Raw genomic sequence first — 21,920 nt, forward strand, 5'->3', positions numbered from 1 at the left:
ACGGTTATTTTCAAATTAAAGAGAGCTACTGGGACGGAAAAAGACTTGTTTTTGTAGAAGGTTATACAATTTTAATTAATATATTCTTTGCTTATTTGCCTGCTCTGCCGTTAATCAAATGTTTAAATTTATGTTTAATTTTATATAAGAAGAGAGTGTAACAAAATTCAAAATACCCTCTTTGAGCATCTCACTAGAAGTTAGAAGTTGAAAAACAAAGTTTATAATTTATAATATAAAAAACCACTCACTTCTTTTCCCTTTTTCCTGCCCCCGTATCCCTAAATCCTTTGGCAAATGGATTGTTATCGATCTTGAGTTGAGTTATCTGAAAGTAAAAATAAGTTATAACAATGGTGGTGTTGGATAGAAAGACAACCCTTTCCTGGAGGGTGTTGTTTTATAATCTGCTCACCTTTTCGTTCTGGTAGGCCGTAACGGCGATGAACTCGGTCTCTTTGAAGACGTAAGTGCGGAAGGTCGAGTAGGGCAGTTTGTGTATGTCGTTCGCCCTGACGAGATGGAACCTCGGCTGGTATTTGTGCATCGAATTCAATATCGTCTGCAACACACCGTCAACCTCCATAAACAGAATAGCCAAGATAGAGAAAAGTTTAAAAACATTATTCGGGTTTATGTTTTTGGGACGGTCAGTAAAGGAGTCAGGTGTTATAAATTCAATGAGACAATCAGTAGGAAGGATCTAAAGCCGGGAAGTGGTGACATTTCAGTTTAGGCCGGTCGCCTGCTACTGAAATTGATATCTTCCAAATAGGAATCTACCCCGAGTCGTCAACAAGCCCTATCTGATTTACCTCCAAACTGCTGTGCACTTTTGAGTAAGCCGGCTTTTATTATAATACGAAAAAGAGATAAGGATCTCGTCATCGTTTCATCCGGGTAGTCGTAAATAGTCGCACGAGACGAAGATTATTCTCGATAACTAGGATAATATTGGTAAAAGGGCACTCGGTCGGCGGGAACTATCCCAAGGTTGAAATGTCAATACAAACATCTGTCCCAGTGTGTGTTCAAGACGGTGAGAGAGTAAAGGGGCATTAGTGGAATGCCCTGTAATGGGCGCCAGGTGGCATCCAACAGCAAACTGCCAATACCGGCTAAGTGAACAACCCCAAAAGCGATAGATTCCCATTAAAAGGCAATTCCCGACACCTGATCTTCCTTTTTTTTTGGTTCCGAGTAAAAGGGTATTAAACTAGCGTTGTAATTTCCTCTATAGGGATAAACGGTAGGAACCGATGCTCATGTTTATTCTAACAGGTTCGCTCTACATTCGTCCTAGTCGTTGGTCGGGGGCGGGGAGATCCAGGGACTTTATTTAATTAGGGATGACCTACTCGCACTGCTGACTTTCACATCCTCGACATTCCTTTACTAACATTTGTTTCCGACACCCGCGTAACGGGGTGGTTAATCACATATGCGGTGGGGGCGGTTTTGGGCCAGGGTTAGCAGATTGGGTAGAGGGGCGGGGGCGAGAGAGAGACAAAGCCCGGTTTACAAACGAGGAAGTGGATGGATTTACGTGGGGGAGATTTGCTTCTTCAGTCAAATGCTAATTCCTCGTTAAATACAACGCTTGTCCGAACCGTTTCATTTGCCAGATTCACCAAAATCCAAGTGAGAACCGGATTAGAATCGACTTAGTCTCCTTGGTCCCGGGATGTAATTAAAGAAAATAAAAATTAACGCCCTTCTAAAACCTGATTAATCGATTAACGTTTTATATAGCTCCACTCTTAAATTTAACAATTTTTAAACACAAAATTTAAGATAAAACAGTTAATCTCGATCTTCGGAACAGTACCCCGACGCTCTAACCACCTGAAGACCGTGGGTTCGAATTCCACCCGCGAGATTGACTTTTTTATCATAACCCTGATTTAAATAGAAAAATCTTAAATTGGTCGATACTTTCGTACAATTAGCTGGATGATAGATCTCTTTTAGTTAAAATTATTTTAACTTTGTCACAACAATTCATGATGTTTAAAATTAAACAAGTTGGAATAAAAATTGAGTTCATTATTAATGTAAAATGTTTACTTAATATTGGAAAAAGTTGTTATTTAAGATGACTCAGTTTAGCTCGTACACATTGAAGACCACTCGCCAACTGCTGCACAATGTTTTAGTGTGAAATTGGTCTTTCGATTTTTATTATTTTTGATTATTAGAAATTTCATTCGATTATGTTTTACAGGCCATGCCCTAATTTGTGTTCAAAAGGATTGGAATCTGGCCTGGCAGAAGCTGATAATTCAATCAGAACAAAGTAAGAATATAGATATCATGTCAGATAGCCAAGGAACCATCAGAGCACTAAGTTCAAACATCATTAGCATAAAGATGGTGCTAAATTGCAAAACTAAACTAAATACATTAGGTATGCAAAATAACGTCACCCTCTGCTGGGTACCAGGGAATGTGAGAGTAAAAGGGGCTGCTATATCGCTGATAAGTCCTGACCCCTTCTGTGGCAAAGGGGTTCATACTGTCAATGAACATAGACAAAAGGACAAAATTAAAACGAGGAAACATTAAAATTCTCTCATTGGACATAAACAATCCAAGAAACTTCTAGCAAATTTTGGACGGAAAGAAATAACAAAATGCATCAAAGGAAGCAGGAAATAATTTCGAATCCTAACATGATTCTTAACAGTCCACTGCAGACTGAATGGGCATCTGAAGTAGGTTGGTAAAAACTAACATGGCATGCGCAGATTATGCAAAGAAACAGAGAAACCACCAATATTCGTATACCAAACGACATTTGCTCACAGGAGGAAGTGTTTTGGGACGTACAACGTAACCGTAGAAATTCATGCACTGAAACCGGGACTAAAGTTCCTTGATGACCTAGGACTACCTGTGTCCTGTAATCACAGAATAGGGGATACAATAGCTCTTACAAGGTGCAATGCACGACACATCCAAAATGATACATCCCCATGTACCATGTACCACCTGAAACCAGGCGAGATGATTATCTTTTTGACCTGAACAACGTTTTGACTGACTTCTCTAGAAAATATCACTTCGACGGCTGATTTGATTTTAAAAATTGATCCGATTAATTATTCTTTTTATCTAAGGTTTTTAGTCGAGATGAAAAATTAGTGACACGAGCGGGATTCGAACCCACGACCTTCGGCCAATACGCCGCAGCTCTAACCACTTGAGCTATCCTGACTTCGATCTCCTCGAACACAAACTCCCAATCTACGATCATTCGAATTTTCTCTCTTTTTGCCATTTTTCAAATGTCGTGTAATCAGGATTCGGAACGAACCGAAGGTCGTGGGTTCGAATTCTGCTCGTGACACTGATCATCACAACCAAAAACCTTAGATTAAAAAAATAATTGATTGGAATAATTCATATAGTCAATTGTGACCACTAAGCATATATGGTTTAAAAATTGGTCTGTGTTGGTTTTAACTGCGTTCACCGCTACTTTTATATTTTTATTGCAGATTTTTATTGCCGCAAATCCACCAAACTTTTCGTTAAAGCCCAGTATTTCTGTTATAAGCTCTCTGAAGTGATGGGAAATAAGTCTGGGAAAGGAACGGGCTGAAATATTCTTTTACCTGGTTCAAAGGTAGTTAGTTCCTGGGCAGAACTGGCAAGACTGTCCTACTGTTTAAAAACTTAAAATTTTTTAACAAGTTGGAAAAGAAGCTCGCTCAAAAGTTTCGCTAATAAAATATTCTGTTTAAAACTGTTCTGGTTTACACTTTAGAATAAAAGCCAGGTCAAAACTTCCCGGGGTGGCTGTTAGTCTTGAGAATTCGAGATTTTAGGCCAGTGGTGTGTGATAGCCACTAATTAAGAGAAACAAAAGTAAAAGTGAATAATGCCACCTTGGTGGCTCCCATTACTAAAGACACTACTTAACAAACAAGTTAAGCGGAGCGAAGATCAGATATAGTGAGTGGTGCCATTAGTAGTCTAGCAACGAGCAAATTGCGGTTTTATGTTCGGAATCTGGGAATCTGAGACCACCACTTGGATCGGAATATACTAATATCTGCTAATGAGGTCTGTGTCGGCGCCGGTCCTTATCAGATCCGACCCACCGGTAATTACACCGAAGCGGTAGCAGTCTGACTCCCTCCTTTCTATCTGTCCCTTTGTAAAAACTGGAAGAACAATTGTACACGGAATAAAAGAGCCGGTCGCATCAATCTCGGCCCGGAATGCCTAGCTACTAGGTCTCCCTTATTAACACCTAAACCCGGCGACAAGTCTCTAGAGGACACAGGTAAAAAATCACTTTTTATTAATCCTCTCTTCTAAGGACCCACTTTTACACAAATTAAAACCGTCACTCGCATTCTTTATATTGGAGACGATTTCCAACGTGGCTGAAACCATCTCCAATTCTGTGCAACCTGGTGACTTTCAAAACATGTTCTGCCTTCTATATGTCCATCGTTTATATACTCTCTATATTAACCATTTCGAAAATGTGTGCTTTCTCACTTTTTTCTCTCTCTTCCTTTCGAAGTATGCACATGTAAATAAATATTAGAAGAATTGGCTTGCTTTTTGCTAAATTTATTGGAAAAAGGTTTGTTCAATAAGAAGTCTGACCTATGCTTTTTTAACTTTTTTACTCTGAAAACTTTTCATTCCTCGAGGTTGGTTTTTCTATATTTATAGGTAACATATATTTTTCAGTTCAATTAATATAAGCATTACGTAGTTTTTTCTGTAAAATTAAGCCTTGTTAACTTCAATTAACCTTTTGAATTTCGATTTAACCCTTTGTAACTTTAACTTTACCCTTTTTCATTTCAAATTAATTCTTTTTAACTTCTTCTTAATTAATTCTTATTCTTTTTTCTTATTCTTCTTATTAATAATTCTTATTAATTCTTTTAACTCTTCAACTTTAAATTAACTCGTTGAACTTCAAATTAATACTTTTAATTATATATTACCCCGTTTCATTTTTAAATAAACCATTTTTAACGGTGTATTAACATTTTCTGGTTTCAAATTACCCTTTTTAATTTCAAATTTACCATTTTTAGCTTCAAATCAGCTTTTTGAATTTCAAAGTAGCCCTTTTTCATTTCAAATTAATTCTTTTTAATTCAAAATTAACTCCTTTAACGTCAAACTAGCTACATTTAATTTCACATTAACCCTTTTCAACTTTAAATTAACTCGTTGAACTTCAAATTAACACTTTTAATTATAAATTACCCCGTTTCATTTTTAAATAAACCATTTTTAACGGTGAATTAACATTTTTTGGTTTCAAATTAACCCTTTTTAATTTCAAATTTACCATTTTTAGCTTGAAATCACGGTTTTAAATTTCAAAGTAACCCTTTTTAACTTCAAATTAACTCTTTCTAATTTAAAATATCTCCTTTTAACGTCAAATTAGCTGTTTTTAATTTCAATGAAATCCTTTTTAACTATAAATTAACTCGTTTCAACTTCAAATTAACACTTTTGATTACAAATCGCCCCTTTTTAATTTTAAATAAACCATTTTTAACATTAAATTAACACTTTTGATTTCAAATTAGCCATTTTTAATTAAAAATTAACCATTTTTAGCTTCAAATCAACTTTTTAAATTTCAAAGGAACCCTTTTTAACTTAACAACTTCTTTAAACTTCACATTAACCGTTTTACACTTCAAATTAAACTTTCTTAATTTCAAATTAACTATTTTTACATCAAATAAACCCTTTTTAATTTCATCACCATTTAGATAATTTTTTGTATGCCACATGGCGGCGGTTAAACTTAGTACAATAGGTATATTGAGCCTTAAGTTATCAAACAGCTGAAAATTGTTTCCTAATAGTGGAATATTTTGTACAGTGTATTATGTACAACATAATTTAATTATGGTACGTCAAAGCTAGTTGTGTTAGGCGTTATGGGCGGATCAAGGGATTCCGAGTACTGATCAAACAAACTGCCAACGAAATAACAGGTATCATCTTGTTACCTGCAGAACGTAGACTCTAAGGGGCCCATTAACTACTTAAGGAGTCTCGTCAGAAATGTACAATTGGTGTTGTTTCGTTCATGGAATATTAATCCCAGGGTAAAATTCGACTGGATATCTCTGAGTGAATTTGTTAAAAATTAACGCGGTTTTTTCCATTTTTCTATGGAGATTATAAAAAAGTTCGAGTCGGGACAGGGTAAAAAGCAAAAAAAGTTAAAAGGAAGGAAGAGAGAAAAACTGGAATAAAAGGCTTCTTTCAAATTCTTCACATGTGAGGAAGCGAGTTGTTACAATGACAGGGTTGTAGGCCCAACCCTCGTTTCGGTGGACGGTTCGTATGACCCAAGAAAGTGGACTATTAAATATTCCGTTCTGCTATCCTTTTCTCACGGTGGGTATAAACAAAGAGATATAGTGGTCGATGTCTAATGAGTGCGGTGCTCTCAACTCGGTCACGTACTATAACAAGACAGACGTGCGACACTCACTGCTCCTTGAATAACAAAACTTTGTGGCCCACCTTCGCTTCTCCCACTATTCCCACACACAATTCTTCGACTTTTTTCTCTTACTTGTCTTACCTTTGACTAATTGTCTCGTTCTCGTCCGCTAATCTGCTCACAAACCTTGGGTGTCAACACTAAAACCTTGCCATTTTAACGCTTCTTCAGAGATTTCTTTCCACGCAATTATAAAGTACAAAAGGAGTTACTAAACCGCAATGCGCGCTCTCACAGATACAGAGTGCATTTAGGTGGTGAGAAAATTGTAGAGCCAGCATTGCGGTTTGTTTATGCCTCTCATCGGGCACGAGAGCGATTCTCGTGGGATTTTTAACATCCCCTTTTTCAAATCACACCAATCTACCGAACGATCCTGACAAACGCATCTGTTAAGAAGAGAATTTCAAAGTAGCAGGGTTAGGCAGCCTCTTATAGCGTGATTCGAAACCGTTTTTACCTTTCACGCTCATCCCAGGGTAAGAAATAAATCCGAAGGATTTCTAACCGGTTAAATCTCTCGTTTATTCTCATCAATGATGATTCAAGTTAGACATTTTTGATGGCATAGTTCGTTAATTCTTCCCATATTCCATCTGAGAACAAGATTTTTTAATATTTTAAATTTTTTAGCCTAATGCTATACGTATTAGTGCTAAACTTCTCTCTACCCAGGAATCTCAAAGAATTTCGTACTTTTCGAACGTATTTCATAGTGAGGTTACACCACAATCTACTGTAGTAGTTTTAGAAAAGTTGAAATTCTGACAGTCTCTTCTACAGGGGGCCCATACAAGGTGTCCCGCGAAGACTTAAATACATCAGGATGTTGTCCCTACATGGCAAATTGGTCTAAAAAGCCTCCAAAATAAAAATGGCGATCGTACTGCCCAGGGCTCTGTTCTTAGATCCATTCATCTACTAACCAAACGACATTTCTGTTTGTACTCTTCAAAGCTTATCCTTGGACCAAGCCTTTTCCCAAGCAAACAATGCTGCTAGTGTTCCATAAGGCTGAATGAAAAAAAAAACCATTTTTAAGAATGTAGGGTTCGAATGCAGGGCCGCTGGATTCGAACCCGGGACCTTTCCCTTACAGTGATGAGCGCCGGGTCAACCGTTGCGGCCACCGAAGCCCCCTTGGCTGAATCCTTGAACCCATTCTATTAGCAAACGGGCAACGCAACATTATTGCTTGTTTATTTATTTTAAAATCGTGAGATGCGGTCTGGTGTGATGTAGGTTTCAGAAAAACATTTTCTTTATCGTGCCAACGTTTCGATCTTTATTGAGATCATCTTCAGGGCCAAATACTTTGATTAAATATATTTTGCATTGTATAAATTCACTTTTCCACATCCAAAATATAATTGTAATATGTAAACAATGTTTGTAAATCCCAGGCCCTGAAGATGATCTCAATAAAGATCGCAACGTTGGCACGATAAAGAAAATGTTTTTCTGAAACCTACATCACACCAGACCGCATCTCACGATTTCTAAATAAATATCGATTAACGGTCACTAATCACCACACATTATTGCTTGTGCTGCTCAAGGCGCTATTCTGGGGCCGGTTCTGTTCCTAACCGAGCGACATTGCTGCTGGTGGTCACAAAGAATGAAAAATCTTTACGATTAAAGCACTCTACTCTTGTTCTTTCAGGTTAAGTAAAATATTGAACAAGTTGAAGTGTTAATGCGCATATTTCTACAACTATTGGAAAAATAATTTAATCATAATAAAACGGTAGTCCGATAGACATGAAAATTTCACTATTGCATTTAATGTAAACAGGGTGTCGAATGAACTGGCGTCAAAACTTTAAAAGGTTGTCCTACATTCCAAATCGGTCTAAAACGCCCCTATTGTCCAAAGTCAGATTCTCAATTGTATTCGAGATATTTCACTTTTCCAGTTATTCCAACCTTTAATAACTTTATTTCATAAACTCATAAAGCCTCATAAATGATAATCATACTGTAAATTTGATCATACTTAAGGAATGAGCAATAGAAACCCTATGAGATTCATTTTTTTATTTTAACATTAAGCAAACAAAGGCCTAAATTTATGAGTGAATATTGTTGTTGAAATGTGGGTCATCGACTTCTGTTTTCGGGTGAATTCGCCGCATTGACAGGTGTTTCGAGGCGGATTTTGAATTTTTAAATAGGAAAGAGTCGGTCAAAGTTAATTATCCGTCCTTGACAATGTGCTTATTGTGTGTGAACTGTGGCCGTCTGCGTGTCGGTGCGTGTGTGCGTCTGAGCGTTCTCCTATGCAAATCCGTGGAACCTTTGTCGGCCTCGGCCGGATGCTCGAGCTCTGCGAAAACAACGGAAGCCGCCTCTCCGCGCCCTTCCCTTCACAACCGCGTTCATTCCCATTCCCCCCATTCTTAACACGCTCTTGTACCCTTCCTTATCGCAACTTCATTTTTCACCCGGCCTAACAGCTCTTTTTCTGCTCAGACTCAGAGGGACTACCTACAACTCTCTCAAACCGCACCAAATCGTATGACGCTTCGGCGTAACATAAATACACGTTGTGTAATGTTCAATGCTTATCCCAAGACACTCTGATGTCGATTAGGATCTGCAATACCAACTACAAATCAAGGACGGAGAATTGGACGAATTCTGAAGGTAACAGATTTAATAAACGCATGATTAAAGAACCCTCTCCAAACAGGTCTAGAGGAGGGTCTTCAAGACTATATACCAAGTACCTATAATTGAGGTAAGATGATCACACATGTACTGCTCATTCTCAGAATAGGTCCACATAAGACAAAAGGAATTGGACGAATTCAAAAAATGCCAAACCTAATAAAGAATCCTCACTAAACTGCCCAGATGAGGGTGTTCACGACTATGCCGAGAAATCTATACGTGGGATAACTTCGTGAAATACCGATTCCTCCACCTTGATGTGTGTCCACAGAAAACAGAAGTTAAAATAAATTAACTCAAAAAGTGCCAGACACAGTCAACTCATAATTAAACTACCCTCGGCTAACCTGACCAGTGGAGTTTCTTCAAGACTATATGCCCATTAACAACAAAAATATACCGAAATGAATAGATATAAGCGAAAAATTATTTCTATTTGACTTGTCCGATTGCTTCATTTTTGATTTTACTTTAGTGCTCCAGTTTGATTGACTTGAATCCTAGGATAAGATCTGTGATTAATACCCGACTACTTTTATTTCGTGCTTTGGTCCCGGATCGGATCGGTTAACACAGAACGAGTAGGCATGTTCACAGTTTCGAAAAAGTCTAAAAATATTGGTAGAAGGTAAAGATATAAAGGCGCCGGGGGTAATTGTTTACCTGGAAAGGTGAGCAATGTGACGAAATACTAATTTACTGGCTTTTTAACTCCGGGTGACGATAAATCAAAAGAGCCCCCTTTCACCGTCCTTTTTCCCTGTTTTTTAAAACGCCTTTTCTTCAACAATTGCAAGTTAAAATCGAGTCGTTTTGTTTTAGACTTGGCAAAACCTTCTGATCTAAACATAAAAAAGGCGAGAAATTTCGACGGATTTGAAATTCAGATATAGGCGGTCCCTTCGATGTATATTTTTTTAGATTGGCCCCTGGTATCTTTTTCCGGTTCGGGCTTATTTGAATACAGACCTTTTCGTCAGTTTTACTATGTGTTACGGTGATAACGCCACCGCCACTTGGACCGGTGGAAAACATTAACATAATACGAAGGGTATTCGTCTCCTCGTAAATTTTGACCTTTATTGTTTCGGCCCGTCTTTTTTTCTACCCGGTCTCCTTTTTTAAAACTTTCGTTCCAGGCCTCTCAGTAGCGGCAGCGATTCACCGGAACAAATATATTTCGTAAAATATATGTTTAAATATGCAAGAAGATATAAAACTACAACTCACAGACGCAATTCCTTACATAACAGTGCGTTAACATGGAGAGTTCTACAAAGTTAACAAATAATTAATCTTTTTATGTAAAGTTTTGATTGAAATGAAAAAGTTAGTGTCACGAGCGGGATGCGAACCCACGACCTTCGGCTCACCACGCCGCCCCTCTAACCACTTGAGATATCGAGGTTCGAATCTCGCTCGTGGCACTAAATTTTTCATTTCAATCAAAACTTTAAAAAGATTAATTAATTGAAAGTAGTTATTTGGTCATCAGACCTCTAAATATAATGGATTTAATAAAGGTAACCTCCTTATTTAAATCCAAGGTGACGCAAGAGCAGCGGCTCATAGTCTCATAAATGAACAACCATCTTCAAGAATAGGCCATGTCACCGAACAACAGAAACTATGCCAATACTACCATGTCAATCGATGCCACTACTCCATAATTCAATTTCATCAACAATTATAAGGTACTTAAACCAGAAAGGGAAGAGTGGGCTAAAGGAACACCTCTGGAGGCTAATTCCTATTGATATACTCACGGTCAAAAACTGATAAAGACACGAGAACTGGACTCCTCGGAATGAATCTGAAAACCGAACTGAATTTAAACTTAGGTAAATACGTTATAGTTTTCCAGTCTTAAATCACAGCATCAGTGAAATAAAAAGGGTAGGAACACAATCCAGGAAGATAACCATTTTCTCTGACAGTCAGGCGGCACTTAAAGCGTTAGCCTCATGCGAGGTAAAAGCAAAAAGCGTATGGAAGTCAGTGACACGAATGGCCTGACCATGGGCCTTTGGGACTAGAGGTGGACATGTTGGAAGGACAAGGAACCAATATGAATTGTCTAGGTCCCTAACCCTGACCTAGCATCTTGCCACAAAATAGGACAAATCCAAAAATGGATCCTTGGTGAATCCAAAACTAGATGGAACAATACCCAAGGCGTGAGGAACGAGAAAAGATTCATAGAAGGGCATCTGCAAGATGAATTACTGGTTGGTAACCGTACAAGAACCAGGATTCGGGTTTGTCTCCTGACAGGACACTGTCGCCTAAGAAGGAACGTTCACCAGATAAGTGTACAGACCAAAGAAACCCTGCTGATATTGCCAAGAAAAAGAGGAGACCGCCGAACACGTTTTATGTTCGTGTGAGGGTCTATGTAGGTAGATTCTTGCAACTAGGGGAGGAAAAGCCGCAAGCAAGATCTAGGCTAAAGCCAGGAACACACTTACCCGATGCTACGCCATGCGACGCTACCCCATGCTACCCGACGCCTTGCCATGTTTTCGTGGGGTGTGCACATCTATCCGACGCAAGCACAGGGTTTATCACAATAATCACTATCACAATCGCAACGCATCTTTTGTTCTTAATGCTTTTATTTTGAGCAAAACCTTGTAATAAATTGTTAGTTAAATTTTATGAGCACAACCATCTAATAAATTGTTTGTTAAACTTAATTGTTTTAAATAAAGTTACTCCTAACCATCTAATTAAACAATGTTTATAAAAACTTATGCATTTTTTATCTCGTTTCATTTGGTTTACATTAAAATAACATGTTGTAATTAATATAACGACAAAATTACATGTACTTAGTTTGAAATAAACTACAAAAAATATGAGTGTCCTGTTCTGATGCTACCCGACATTACAAAATGGCGTAATTTTACAAGCAAAACTATGAAATAAATTGTTAATTAAATTTTATGAGCAAAACCGTGTAATAAATTGTTCCAATAGTATATGTACCGCCGAAGCGAGTACAATAAATTGTTAGTTAAATTCATTATATAAAAAAATCCTATTCCGGTGTTTTGATTAATTTTCTACCAAGCCATTAAAATTAATTTTTTAAATAAAAACCAATTAATTTTTAATCACACTTAATTTGGTTTATATTAAAATAAGTATGTTGTAATCAATATAACGACAATAATACATGCAGTTTGAATAAAAATATAAGTGTCCGGTTCTTTTGTCTTCGACTGTACTCGATGCGACCCGACGAAAATCTGGACAGTGGGGATCGCAGAGCGTCGGGTAGGTTAGCGTGGCATAGTATCGGGTAGATGTGCACGGGGGTAATGCAACCTTATGGAAAATCGGAGTTTGAATTTGCGTCGGGTAGCGTCGCATGGCGTAGCATCGGGTAAGTGTGTTTCTGGCTTAAGGCTAAGGAATCTAGGATCTAAGCTAAGCAGCCGCTGGCACAGCTGTGGAGGTTGATTAACACTAAGGATGATTATTAACTCACTGGCCAGTTACAGGAGCATAATAGATATGCTCAAGTCCAGGTGAAGAAAGTGATAACCTCTATTATACCTATCCCTACTTTTTAAAAGAAAATCGAATCAATAAAATTTAGAATTAGAAAAATAGAATTAAGTTTATTTGGCTGGTTGATAATTGTCGAAAGTGAACCTTCAATGAATGCCCTGTAAAAACATGTTTTATTACAGGCTAGTTGGAATTTGCCATATATTTGCATCCGCCTAGTATGTTTAGTAAATAATATGTAATCTTCTTAAGTACAGTACATTAACATACATTAACACAGTAGTTTAAAAATATTCAAAACTTAAAAAATCATCAGAATCTTGTGTTTGTAATAGCAATTGGTCAAGTTGCCTTCTGTTTCTCTTTCATCCAAGAGGTCTTAGGTAGGAAATGTTGATAGGTAGAGGCTAGAAGAGAAAAAAAGGGAAAAAAAGAGGTGTTAAAGTGAAGGTTTGAGCAGGACAAGGCTAATGAAAACCATCTATTACCGTTGTATGACACAAGAGTGGCGCCACTCTGCTATCTTAGCATCTCTCGTTCCCTCTCCCTTCACCGCTCCTCCTTGTATTCAAATTAAAAGAACAAACCCCTGTCTTGTCCCTTCTGTTTACATATCCGATTGTTTGTCCCTTCTCGTTAGCCTCCGATAAGTGGACATCCCCCACCTCAATAAAGACCCGGCCGACACAACTCGTTACGTCAAAGGGAGCTTGGAAGACGGTTTGGAGCTTTGAAGATTTTTTTCAGATCTTTTAAAAAGGTCTTTGGACCTCCTCTGTCAATTCTTCTCAAGAAATATAAAACAGATATCGAATGTGCATGTTGTGTGAATAGTGGATGTTAGACCGGCAAGTCCGAAATTATTTAGAATCGAGCCTTATTAGGATTACTGAAAATATGGATTAGTCAAATAACACACGTAGAAAAATAGGCTGGAAATCTTGAAAAATCAAGACAAGTTATCTAGTAGTTAAGTCATTTTAGATCATTTTGGTCTGCCTATCCTAGCAGTTTTGTTTGCCGGGTGCGTTCGGCTTGTCGCTATGGTTAGTATGGAATAATTTTAGTTAAAAACCACCACTGAAGATGACGAAGAGTCATTACGCGACTGGCAAACAAAATCAGCGAGGATTCTAGGCTTTCCCCCCCATCAAAATTTGCATATTTTTCACCATTCATCGTGTGACATGCTTTTTAAAAAATGTGTGGCTAAATTTTGCTTTAAACACCAAAAGATGCCGATTAGAAAAATTGATAAACGTCGGAAAACAGCCATATCGACTTTCTACTATCTCGGCTTTTATATGATTTCTTAATCGAAATTAGCATATTTTTCTCAAATTCGCCGTGTGACACGAAAGCTGAACATCAAAAAATCTGTTCTAACAACTTCAGATAGAAAAAGCCAAACTGACTTTTTCGACTGCCTTGCATTTTTTTAGGATGTTTTATACGTCAATATTTTTCTATTTTGCCAAATTCCTCATACAACGTGATTTTAAACAAAATAGGGTTAAAGTTTGCTTTAAATTTCAAAGAAAACACCGTTGTTAAAGTTTGAGAAGTCGGAAAACCGCTAAAATTGGTGTTTTTCGACTACTTTGCATTTTCCAGACTGTTTTATTGGTCCAAATTAACCAATTTTTCGGAACTCCCCATCCAACATGATTTTTATATAGCCTGTATCATACATCATATTGAGCATTGGCTTAAATGTGAATTGGTCGATGTTAGATTCTCCTAGACGCCGTGGCTTCGATTCCCACTGTCATCCATGAAATTTTTTGCTGATTTTGAGGAACAAGAGTAAATTATTTTAATACCGTATGTAATCTGTGTTAAACCTACCATAATAAAATTAGTACGGTAATAGGTAACCGTCACCTTATAGGTTTGTCACGCGAGTGAAACTTGTCCTGTTTAGACTTTTTACAATATTGCAAAAGGACTTATAGGTCATAGTTTTAAAGGATTGGAATATGACTAGGGATTAAAGTTTTTTACGCGCTCGAGTACTCCTAATTAAAAAATATTTTTCTGGATGTACAGGAATGTTGGCCCAGTTGGAAGAAGTGTCCGGACAAAAAGAAGAACGCTCTCCCCAAGCGTGAGAGAAGAAATGCTTCTGGTTTTAGGAGCCGAACACATTTCAGTCCCATATCAAAGTGAATGGCGCCTAACCTGTGTTTCCTCACCTGGTTTAGAGTTATTTAGGGAATTTTCTTCATAAATTCCTCGGCTAACCGATGACGAGATATCTGCTTTTCTATGCCGCCTTCATTTGTGTTTTTTTTTTTAAATCCTTTTTCTTCATCCTCGCCTCTACCTTAATAAAGAATCCCGAAACACCATTCCAAGCGTCGATATTAAGACGGATAGAAGCCTTCCGCTGTTAGGACGTTTTTTTTTTATTTGTCGCCTTCACAACACGGGTTCTTCTGTAGGTGTAAAGCCCGTGTAAATTCATAAGAAAGAACTGACTGGCATTTAAAACTGGTTCTTAAATAGAGAAAGCCGGTCTTTATTGTGTGAGAAGAGAAATATAAAGTCTTGATTTTGAGTCTTCAAGAAACGTCAATCTTCACCAGTGGGTGCTTAGCGGACTTACAACGGAATTAGCAGACCGGGAATGACAGCCATCTTAAAAATATGTTCAGAACTTAATAGAACTTTGTTCTATAGGATCGAAAGTCTTCTTATATACAAATAATGAAATCTTGAAGTTTTAACTTTTAACACAATCTTTTTTTTTTCTTTTAAAAATCTTGGTTAAAATTCCAAAAGTGCTCTTGCAAGCGACTTGTATATTTAAAATGCTAATTTTTTTAATTGCCATACATCTTTTCAACTGCATTAATGTTAACAGTTGGATAGGCGATGACAGATAATTACAAGCATACTCTTAGATTGGAATACCATTCAAATTATATAAATTATGCTTTCATGTATAAAATGTTCATGAAGAAAAGTAATTAAATTCGCTTCGGGACGAAAAGGAGTTGAAAGGAGGACGTCGATAAAATCCAAAGGGCAGTGGCATTGTCGCCCCAGGGCCTCCTCTGTAACCAATTATTCTTCCTAATTGAATCGATCCGAATCCGGATTAAGAGTGGAGCCGGTAGGTAACACCAAGTGATGGTGGCCGACTTATCAGGCTAGGAAAGGGTCAAGAGATCTCAGGAGCAGACGGCCGACGGTGGGGGAGCCAAGAGGCGCCTTAACCCGATCCGACTTACAAAAAAACAACAACAACAAAAAGATAAAATAAAAATAAAATTCCGGTTGCAGCGGATGAAAAAATTAAAATTAGGGTGGGAAAGTTTCATTTTTCTGTAATTAATAAGAGGCTGTCACAAGGGGAGGCTACGGACGTAGGCTCAACGATTTTAATGAAACTTTTTTGGTCATAGTAGGTCAAAAAATATTGCAAACGTGTTCGAGCTTTATTGCCAATGAGCCCTAGAATCATAAAAAAATAGTTTAAGTAATTTACTGGTTTTGTGCGTCGTTTTATATCTTTTTAAAGGTGTTTCATGTTAAGGAAAAGACTTTTTGGCTTTGCGAAAAATTAATGCTTTATTTTCAATTTAAAAAAAAATAAATTACAAAGAAAAAACATGACAATAATCAATCCTCGAGGCGAGCAAATTCGATTTGCCTATTAAAATAACAGCAAATTAGATTGATTTTTTTTTATCAAGAAATAAAGTTGATATTCGCTTTTGACACCTCAAAAATCCCCGAATTTTAGGGGAAATAAAAATTAATTAAAACAATAAAAAATTAAAACGGTAATTTTCCTTAAAAAATTTTCGCCTTCCAAATGCTTTTGTTTCAAAAATCACCAAAAATTGATGATGACTTTGAACCTCCACTGATCCACAGGAAACTTTAGAACGGCTTAGAACCAAACAAACTACAAACACGAGCATAATATTGGTCTTCAGTAAATAAATTATAACTGAATTTATACATTAAAACCCACGACCACCACGAGAGTCTACGACCAACCACCTCGTCTTTAAGCCAATGCTCAACATATGATACAGGCTAAACAAAATCATGTTGGATGGGGAATTTATTCATAAAACAGCCTAAAAACTGCAGGGTCGTCAAAAAACGTTTAAAGTCACATTTAACCCTATTTTTTTTTACAAATCATGTTGGAGGATGAATATGGAAAATCATGCAAATTTGAACTAAGAAAACAGGCCAAAAAATGCAAGGTAGTCAAAAAACTACAGTTTGGCTGTTTTCTGGCGCGTTTTTAAGCTCTTCTAACTGTTTTTTGTGCTTTAAAGCGAATTATAACCATGGTTTGTTTGAAAGTCATACCACATGGTGAACGTTGAAAAATGCGCAATTTTTGATGGAGAAAAATCAAGAAATGACGAGGTAGGCGAAATAATCGATTTGACTGTTTTGTGATTGTATCCGACCCAAAAATAATATTTTCATTTGCTATAAACATCTTTTTAAAATTTCCAATTTTTTTCAGTAAGAATTATTCTATGAAATTTTCTGATTAAAATATTAAAATACATTGCTTTAAAAGAAAATATTGACCTCTCAGGAAGACCATTGGATCGAATTATCAATATTCTAATACTTTTATATTATATACATTGCAGTAAACAGTGTGGTTGAGATGGGAAGTTAGTGTCCGAGTGGATCGAGGTCACGATAGTTCAAGTGGTAGAGCAGCGGCGTATCAAGCCGAAGATCGTGGGTTCGAATCCCGCTCGTGCCATTGGCTTTTTTATCTCAACTAAAAACCTTAATTTATTGTAATATATTAATTGGTCAAGCGGACCAGGAAACTAGTTACAGTAAACGTTACACAATTGTAGAAGCTTATAAAACTACACGTAATGGCACAAACCAGGCCTATGGAAAATACGTTAAACCAGGAAATAAAATGTAAAACGTTCGAGATGTTTTTGTTGATTTTATCATTCTTTTTCCCAATTGTAATGGCATAAAATCGAAACATTTTATCTTGAGCCTTGTATTTGAATAAAATTCATAGGGGTTATGAAATTGGAAGTAGAACGCATCGGAGACATAAAAAATTGTTTATCAAAAATTTCTATTTCTTGCGATAAAAATACGTATTTAATGTGTTTTACAGGGTGAATAAAACTAATCCAAATTGGTTTCATTGGAATAATTTTTTTGCCTACTTAACTCGAAGCTTTTTAAGATTTTTGCAACTTTATAAACCTAACCTCATATAATACAATCGGATTTATGATTTTTTATTATAAGTAAAAATACAAATCTCCTAATATATAATAACCAACAAATAATACTAATTAATAATAATATATTTACTACGAAGGCAGAAAAGCCACATTTAGAAAGAAATTAGATTATATTTTTTAAATTCTCCGTTCCTTGATCTCATTGGCAAGGACGGTCCGATCTATCTCTAAAATTGTTCGCCTAGTAATACCAAAAAAGTTTTATTAAACTCACCACGTCCCTTTGCTTATTTTAAAAATTTCAACCAAATAAAAAAAAAAATTAAAAAAAATAAAAAAAATTTCAAACCGAACAGCGAAAACACTGATAAGCGTTATCTGGCTTATAAATTTTCAACAACTCCCAGGTCATGGAACAGTTACGAAGCATGTTTGCATGACAAAATATGCAAAATTTCAATACTTTTAGTTGAATAAATTTTGAAATAGTGATGTTTAACCAAGGTTCCAGGAATGTGCCAAGGTATGGTAAGAATCAGCCGATTCCATTTTATTCGATAGGAAATATTGTGCTTTAATGTCACCTTTGACCCTTTAAAGGTTTTAAATGTTTTACTAATTTTCTAAAACTGTTTTTTTTTCTATGCAGAATTTCAAGAACGGGGGTTTCGTTAATGGTTTCCGGGTCGATAGCGGCTGCCTTCTGGTGGCCCAGATGTTCGAGTGAAAGAAGGTAAATTCGAACCCTCCAGAGAACCGGGATGGCTTTTTTACTGTCGCGTGTCTCGAACTTGCTAAAACCGACACCAATGCGGCATTGCGGATAGGAAAACGACGAGCTTAAAATAAAAAAGCCCAACTAGAGTTAGAATATTTACAATACAAGAAGCGCAATTTTTAAAACCAGTTTCCAGATTTAAAAGTGAAAATACCTGGTTTTAATCATAAATGTAGCAAACCAGAAAAAAAGGAGAGGGATGTTTTCCCTTATTTCTCTCGAGGGCAGTGAAGTTGTGAGGGTTCGAGATCGATGAGTCTAAATGAAAATATCATCCCATGAAATGTTCGTTTGATATGAGCCGTTAGTGGTTAAGGGAAGAGAAATGAAGAGACGAGTGTGACGAAAAAGACCGCGTACGTCTACACCACGAAATTCCACTACCTCTTTTTCCTTATTGAACATATTTAATTAAGTTACTGACATTCTGAGGAGGGAGGACTTTTATTGAAACCGGGGGTAACGGAAGGAAGGAAGGATGCGAGGGCGTACTTAATAAAACTGCGAACAGGGAAGAGGTGTGCACATCTCTGGGAAGCCAGTCATGGAATTTATCTTTACCATTTGCGTTGCCCCTTCTTTTTCAACGTTCTCTCTCTCACTCTTTTATTCCAGGACCCCACTCCGAAATGAATAAACGGGCTTTAGAGATCTTCCCGTGACTAATAAGTAAAGCTAAAAAGTTACTTCTGAAGAACCAAACAACCTCTCCGACGATTTTACAATGAAGATAACATGGGTTTATTGTATTTTTGACTTATAGTACACATTAGTCATTACTCGATTCAATTCAATATACACGAGAATACGAGTAATGATTTATGTGTAATGTAAGTTAAATATATATATTTTCGTCCAATTAACCTTTTTCAACGTCAATTAACCCTTTTCACTATCAAATGAACCTTTTTTATTTCAAGTTATCACTTTTTATTTTTTTAACGTAACTTCAAATACACGTTTTTAATATAAAATCAACCTTTTTAACTTAATTTCAAACAAACGTTTTCAACTTCAAATTAATCGCTTTTAGTTTCAAATTAGCCATTTTCAACTTTTTAAACTTCAAAGTACCCGCTTTCACATTCAAATTAAACTTTTTATTTTTTAATACTTCAAATTAACCTTTTTTTATTTCAAATTGACCCTATTTGATTTCAAACTAACTTTTTTAATAATCAATTAATTCCGTTTGATTTCTAATTAACCTTTTTAATTTCAAATGAACTTTTTTAATTTCAAATTAACTCTTTTTATGAAGGATTAGAGAAACATAAGGTATATAAAGAAAAATCGTGTATATTTCAGATTTCTTTTAATTTAAAATAAATGGTTTCTTCGAAGCCCACATGAAAATTAATTACAATTGAAATTTAAAAGGTCTTAAGCTTAAATATAAAAATAAATGGTTCTTCTTTTAATTTGATAACGTTTTAAAATGCAAAATGGGTTTTTATACAAAATATAACCTTTTTAAACATCAAATTTATTCTTTTTAATTTCAATTTAAAAAATTAACGCTTTTTAATTTCAAATATACCCTTCTTACTTAACATTAATTTTCTTTTAATTTCAAATTAAACTGTTTATTTACTCTTTTTAGCACCAAATTAACGCTTTTTAATTTCAAATAAATTATTTTTAGCTTCAGATTTAACCTTTTTAATTTCAAATTAGATCTTTCTTTAAAGCATTATAAACACTTCTTAACTATTATTTACTTTTTCCTGTAAATTTGAGAATTTAAAAAAATACTAGGCCAAAAAACGATATAAAAATTAATTGTATGTTATAGAGAAGTAAATATAGAAGAAAAGGATTCTTCTTTAAATTCTAGAATGTTTTAAAAAATAATAATTTTAAAAATCGCCAATTTATATAAGACTAATTTGTTTTGATATATCATTTTATATAACTTTTAATTTTAATTGCAATTAATTTTCATGTGATATTTTATATAAAAATCATTTTAATATTTTTTTAATTCTCAAATTAAAAAAAAGAATCTTTTATTTGTAAATTAAGTCATTTTAAATTTTTTTAGTAATTAATTTTTGCATGGTCTTCTAAGAGCTCAAATAGTTTATATTTAAAATACAAACTCGCAAATATACGAGTGGTAAAAAGGGTAAAGGGTTAATTTGCAGTTAAAAAGGGTTCATTTAACTGAAAAATCTTTTTTAATTACACCAATTACATGATGTGATTTTGTGATGTGGTGTGACGCACGATCAGACTCCTTGATCAGTAGGAACGCGCTCTCGGGCATATCTTCCTTTCAGTTTTTCTACGCTTTAAGAATCAAGATTGAAAATGGTAGAACATTACCGGCACAAAGATAAAACATCTTCAGAATAATACTACGGAGCGGCGTAACAACAGAATAGAGTCGGTTCATATGCACATAGTTTGAATACCAAGTGACCGCTCAAATCGCACAATGCGATGGACAGGGGAGAATTCTAAGCATGCCGTTTTTATTGTTCATCTCCGTGGGTTTTTCTCTCCTCCCTGGCATTGCATTTTACCAGGGAAAGACTTTCGCAAAGAGTTAAATTCAGTATGGCGTACATTAACGGAATTTTTTGAAAATAATAATAAGAAGAAGACAACCTAAAATCAAAAATCTGGGGCATCGGTTGCCGCGACGGTTAACGCATTGACACAGCGACTCATCATTGTTAGGTAAAGGTCCCCGGTTCGGATCCAGCTGCCCTGTCAGTTCAGACCCGTCATACTTATAAATGGATTTTTTATTCAAAAATACCGACTCCCCGAAGGTTCAATGGATAATAGTATGAAAAATTAATTGCAAATTGGTTTGAGCTTTCTGCGACACCTATCGAGTAGTCAGACGTTGAGCCCCCCCCCCTGTATGACAGGAATTGCTTTACCTAAAGTAGTTTGCACGAATTACAGGAAAAAGTGTTTTAAATTTCTTATTTTTGTGACCATGTTCTACTTTCGATAAGATACACAAACACAGACACGAAAAAAAAATGTTTTCGACAGAAGGGTTCACTCAGAGAAGTCCACATATATAAAAGAATGTATCGAAAAGTCAGCAGTATAAATACAAAATCGGACTAAAAAAGTATCTTTGTGGGACGCCGGCTAGTATTGATTGAGATGATTCAGCAGTGAGTCACCTGATTTTTTGATATGGTCAAGGTGCTCTTGGATGTTTCAGGCTCCTTGGATTTGGGCTAAAAAACAAATATGCGGTAACGTCCAGAAT

At 36.0% G+C, this 21,920-nt stretch overlaps 1 protein-coding gene across 3 annotated transcripts in view; it reads right to left on the reverse strand.

Moving 5' to 3' along the window:
* Positions 1 to 21,920, reverse strand: part of LOC106672846 (optomotor-blind protein) — a 134,147-nt gene that overhangs the window by 11,638 nt on the left and 100,589 nt on the right. For all 3 annotated transcript variants that reach the window (XM_014404605.2, XM_014404589.2, XM_024230341.1), the window contains exons 4-5: positions 416 to 580; positions 252 to 328 (exon numbers count right to left, since the gene is read on the reverse strand). In XM_014404605.2, coding sequence (XP_014260091.1) covers positions 252 to 328; positions 416 to 580 — 242 coding nt within the window. The remainder of the gene's footprint in view (positions 1 to 251; positions 329 to 415; positions 581 to 21,920) is intronic.

Source organism: Cimex lectularius, unplaced genomic scaffold (genome assembly GCF_000648675.2).
Source record: "Cimex lectularius strain Harlan isolate CLEC.00 unplaced genomic scaffold, Clec_2.1 scaffold359, whole genome shotgun sequence".
Lineage (NCBI taxonomy): Eukaryota > Metazoa > Arthropoda > Insecta > Hemiptera > Cimicidae > Cimex > Cimex lectularius.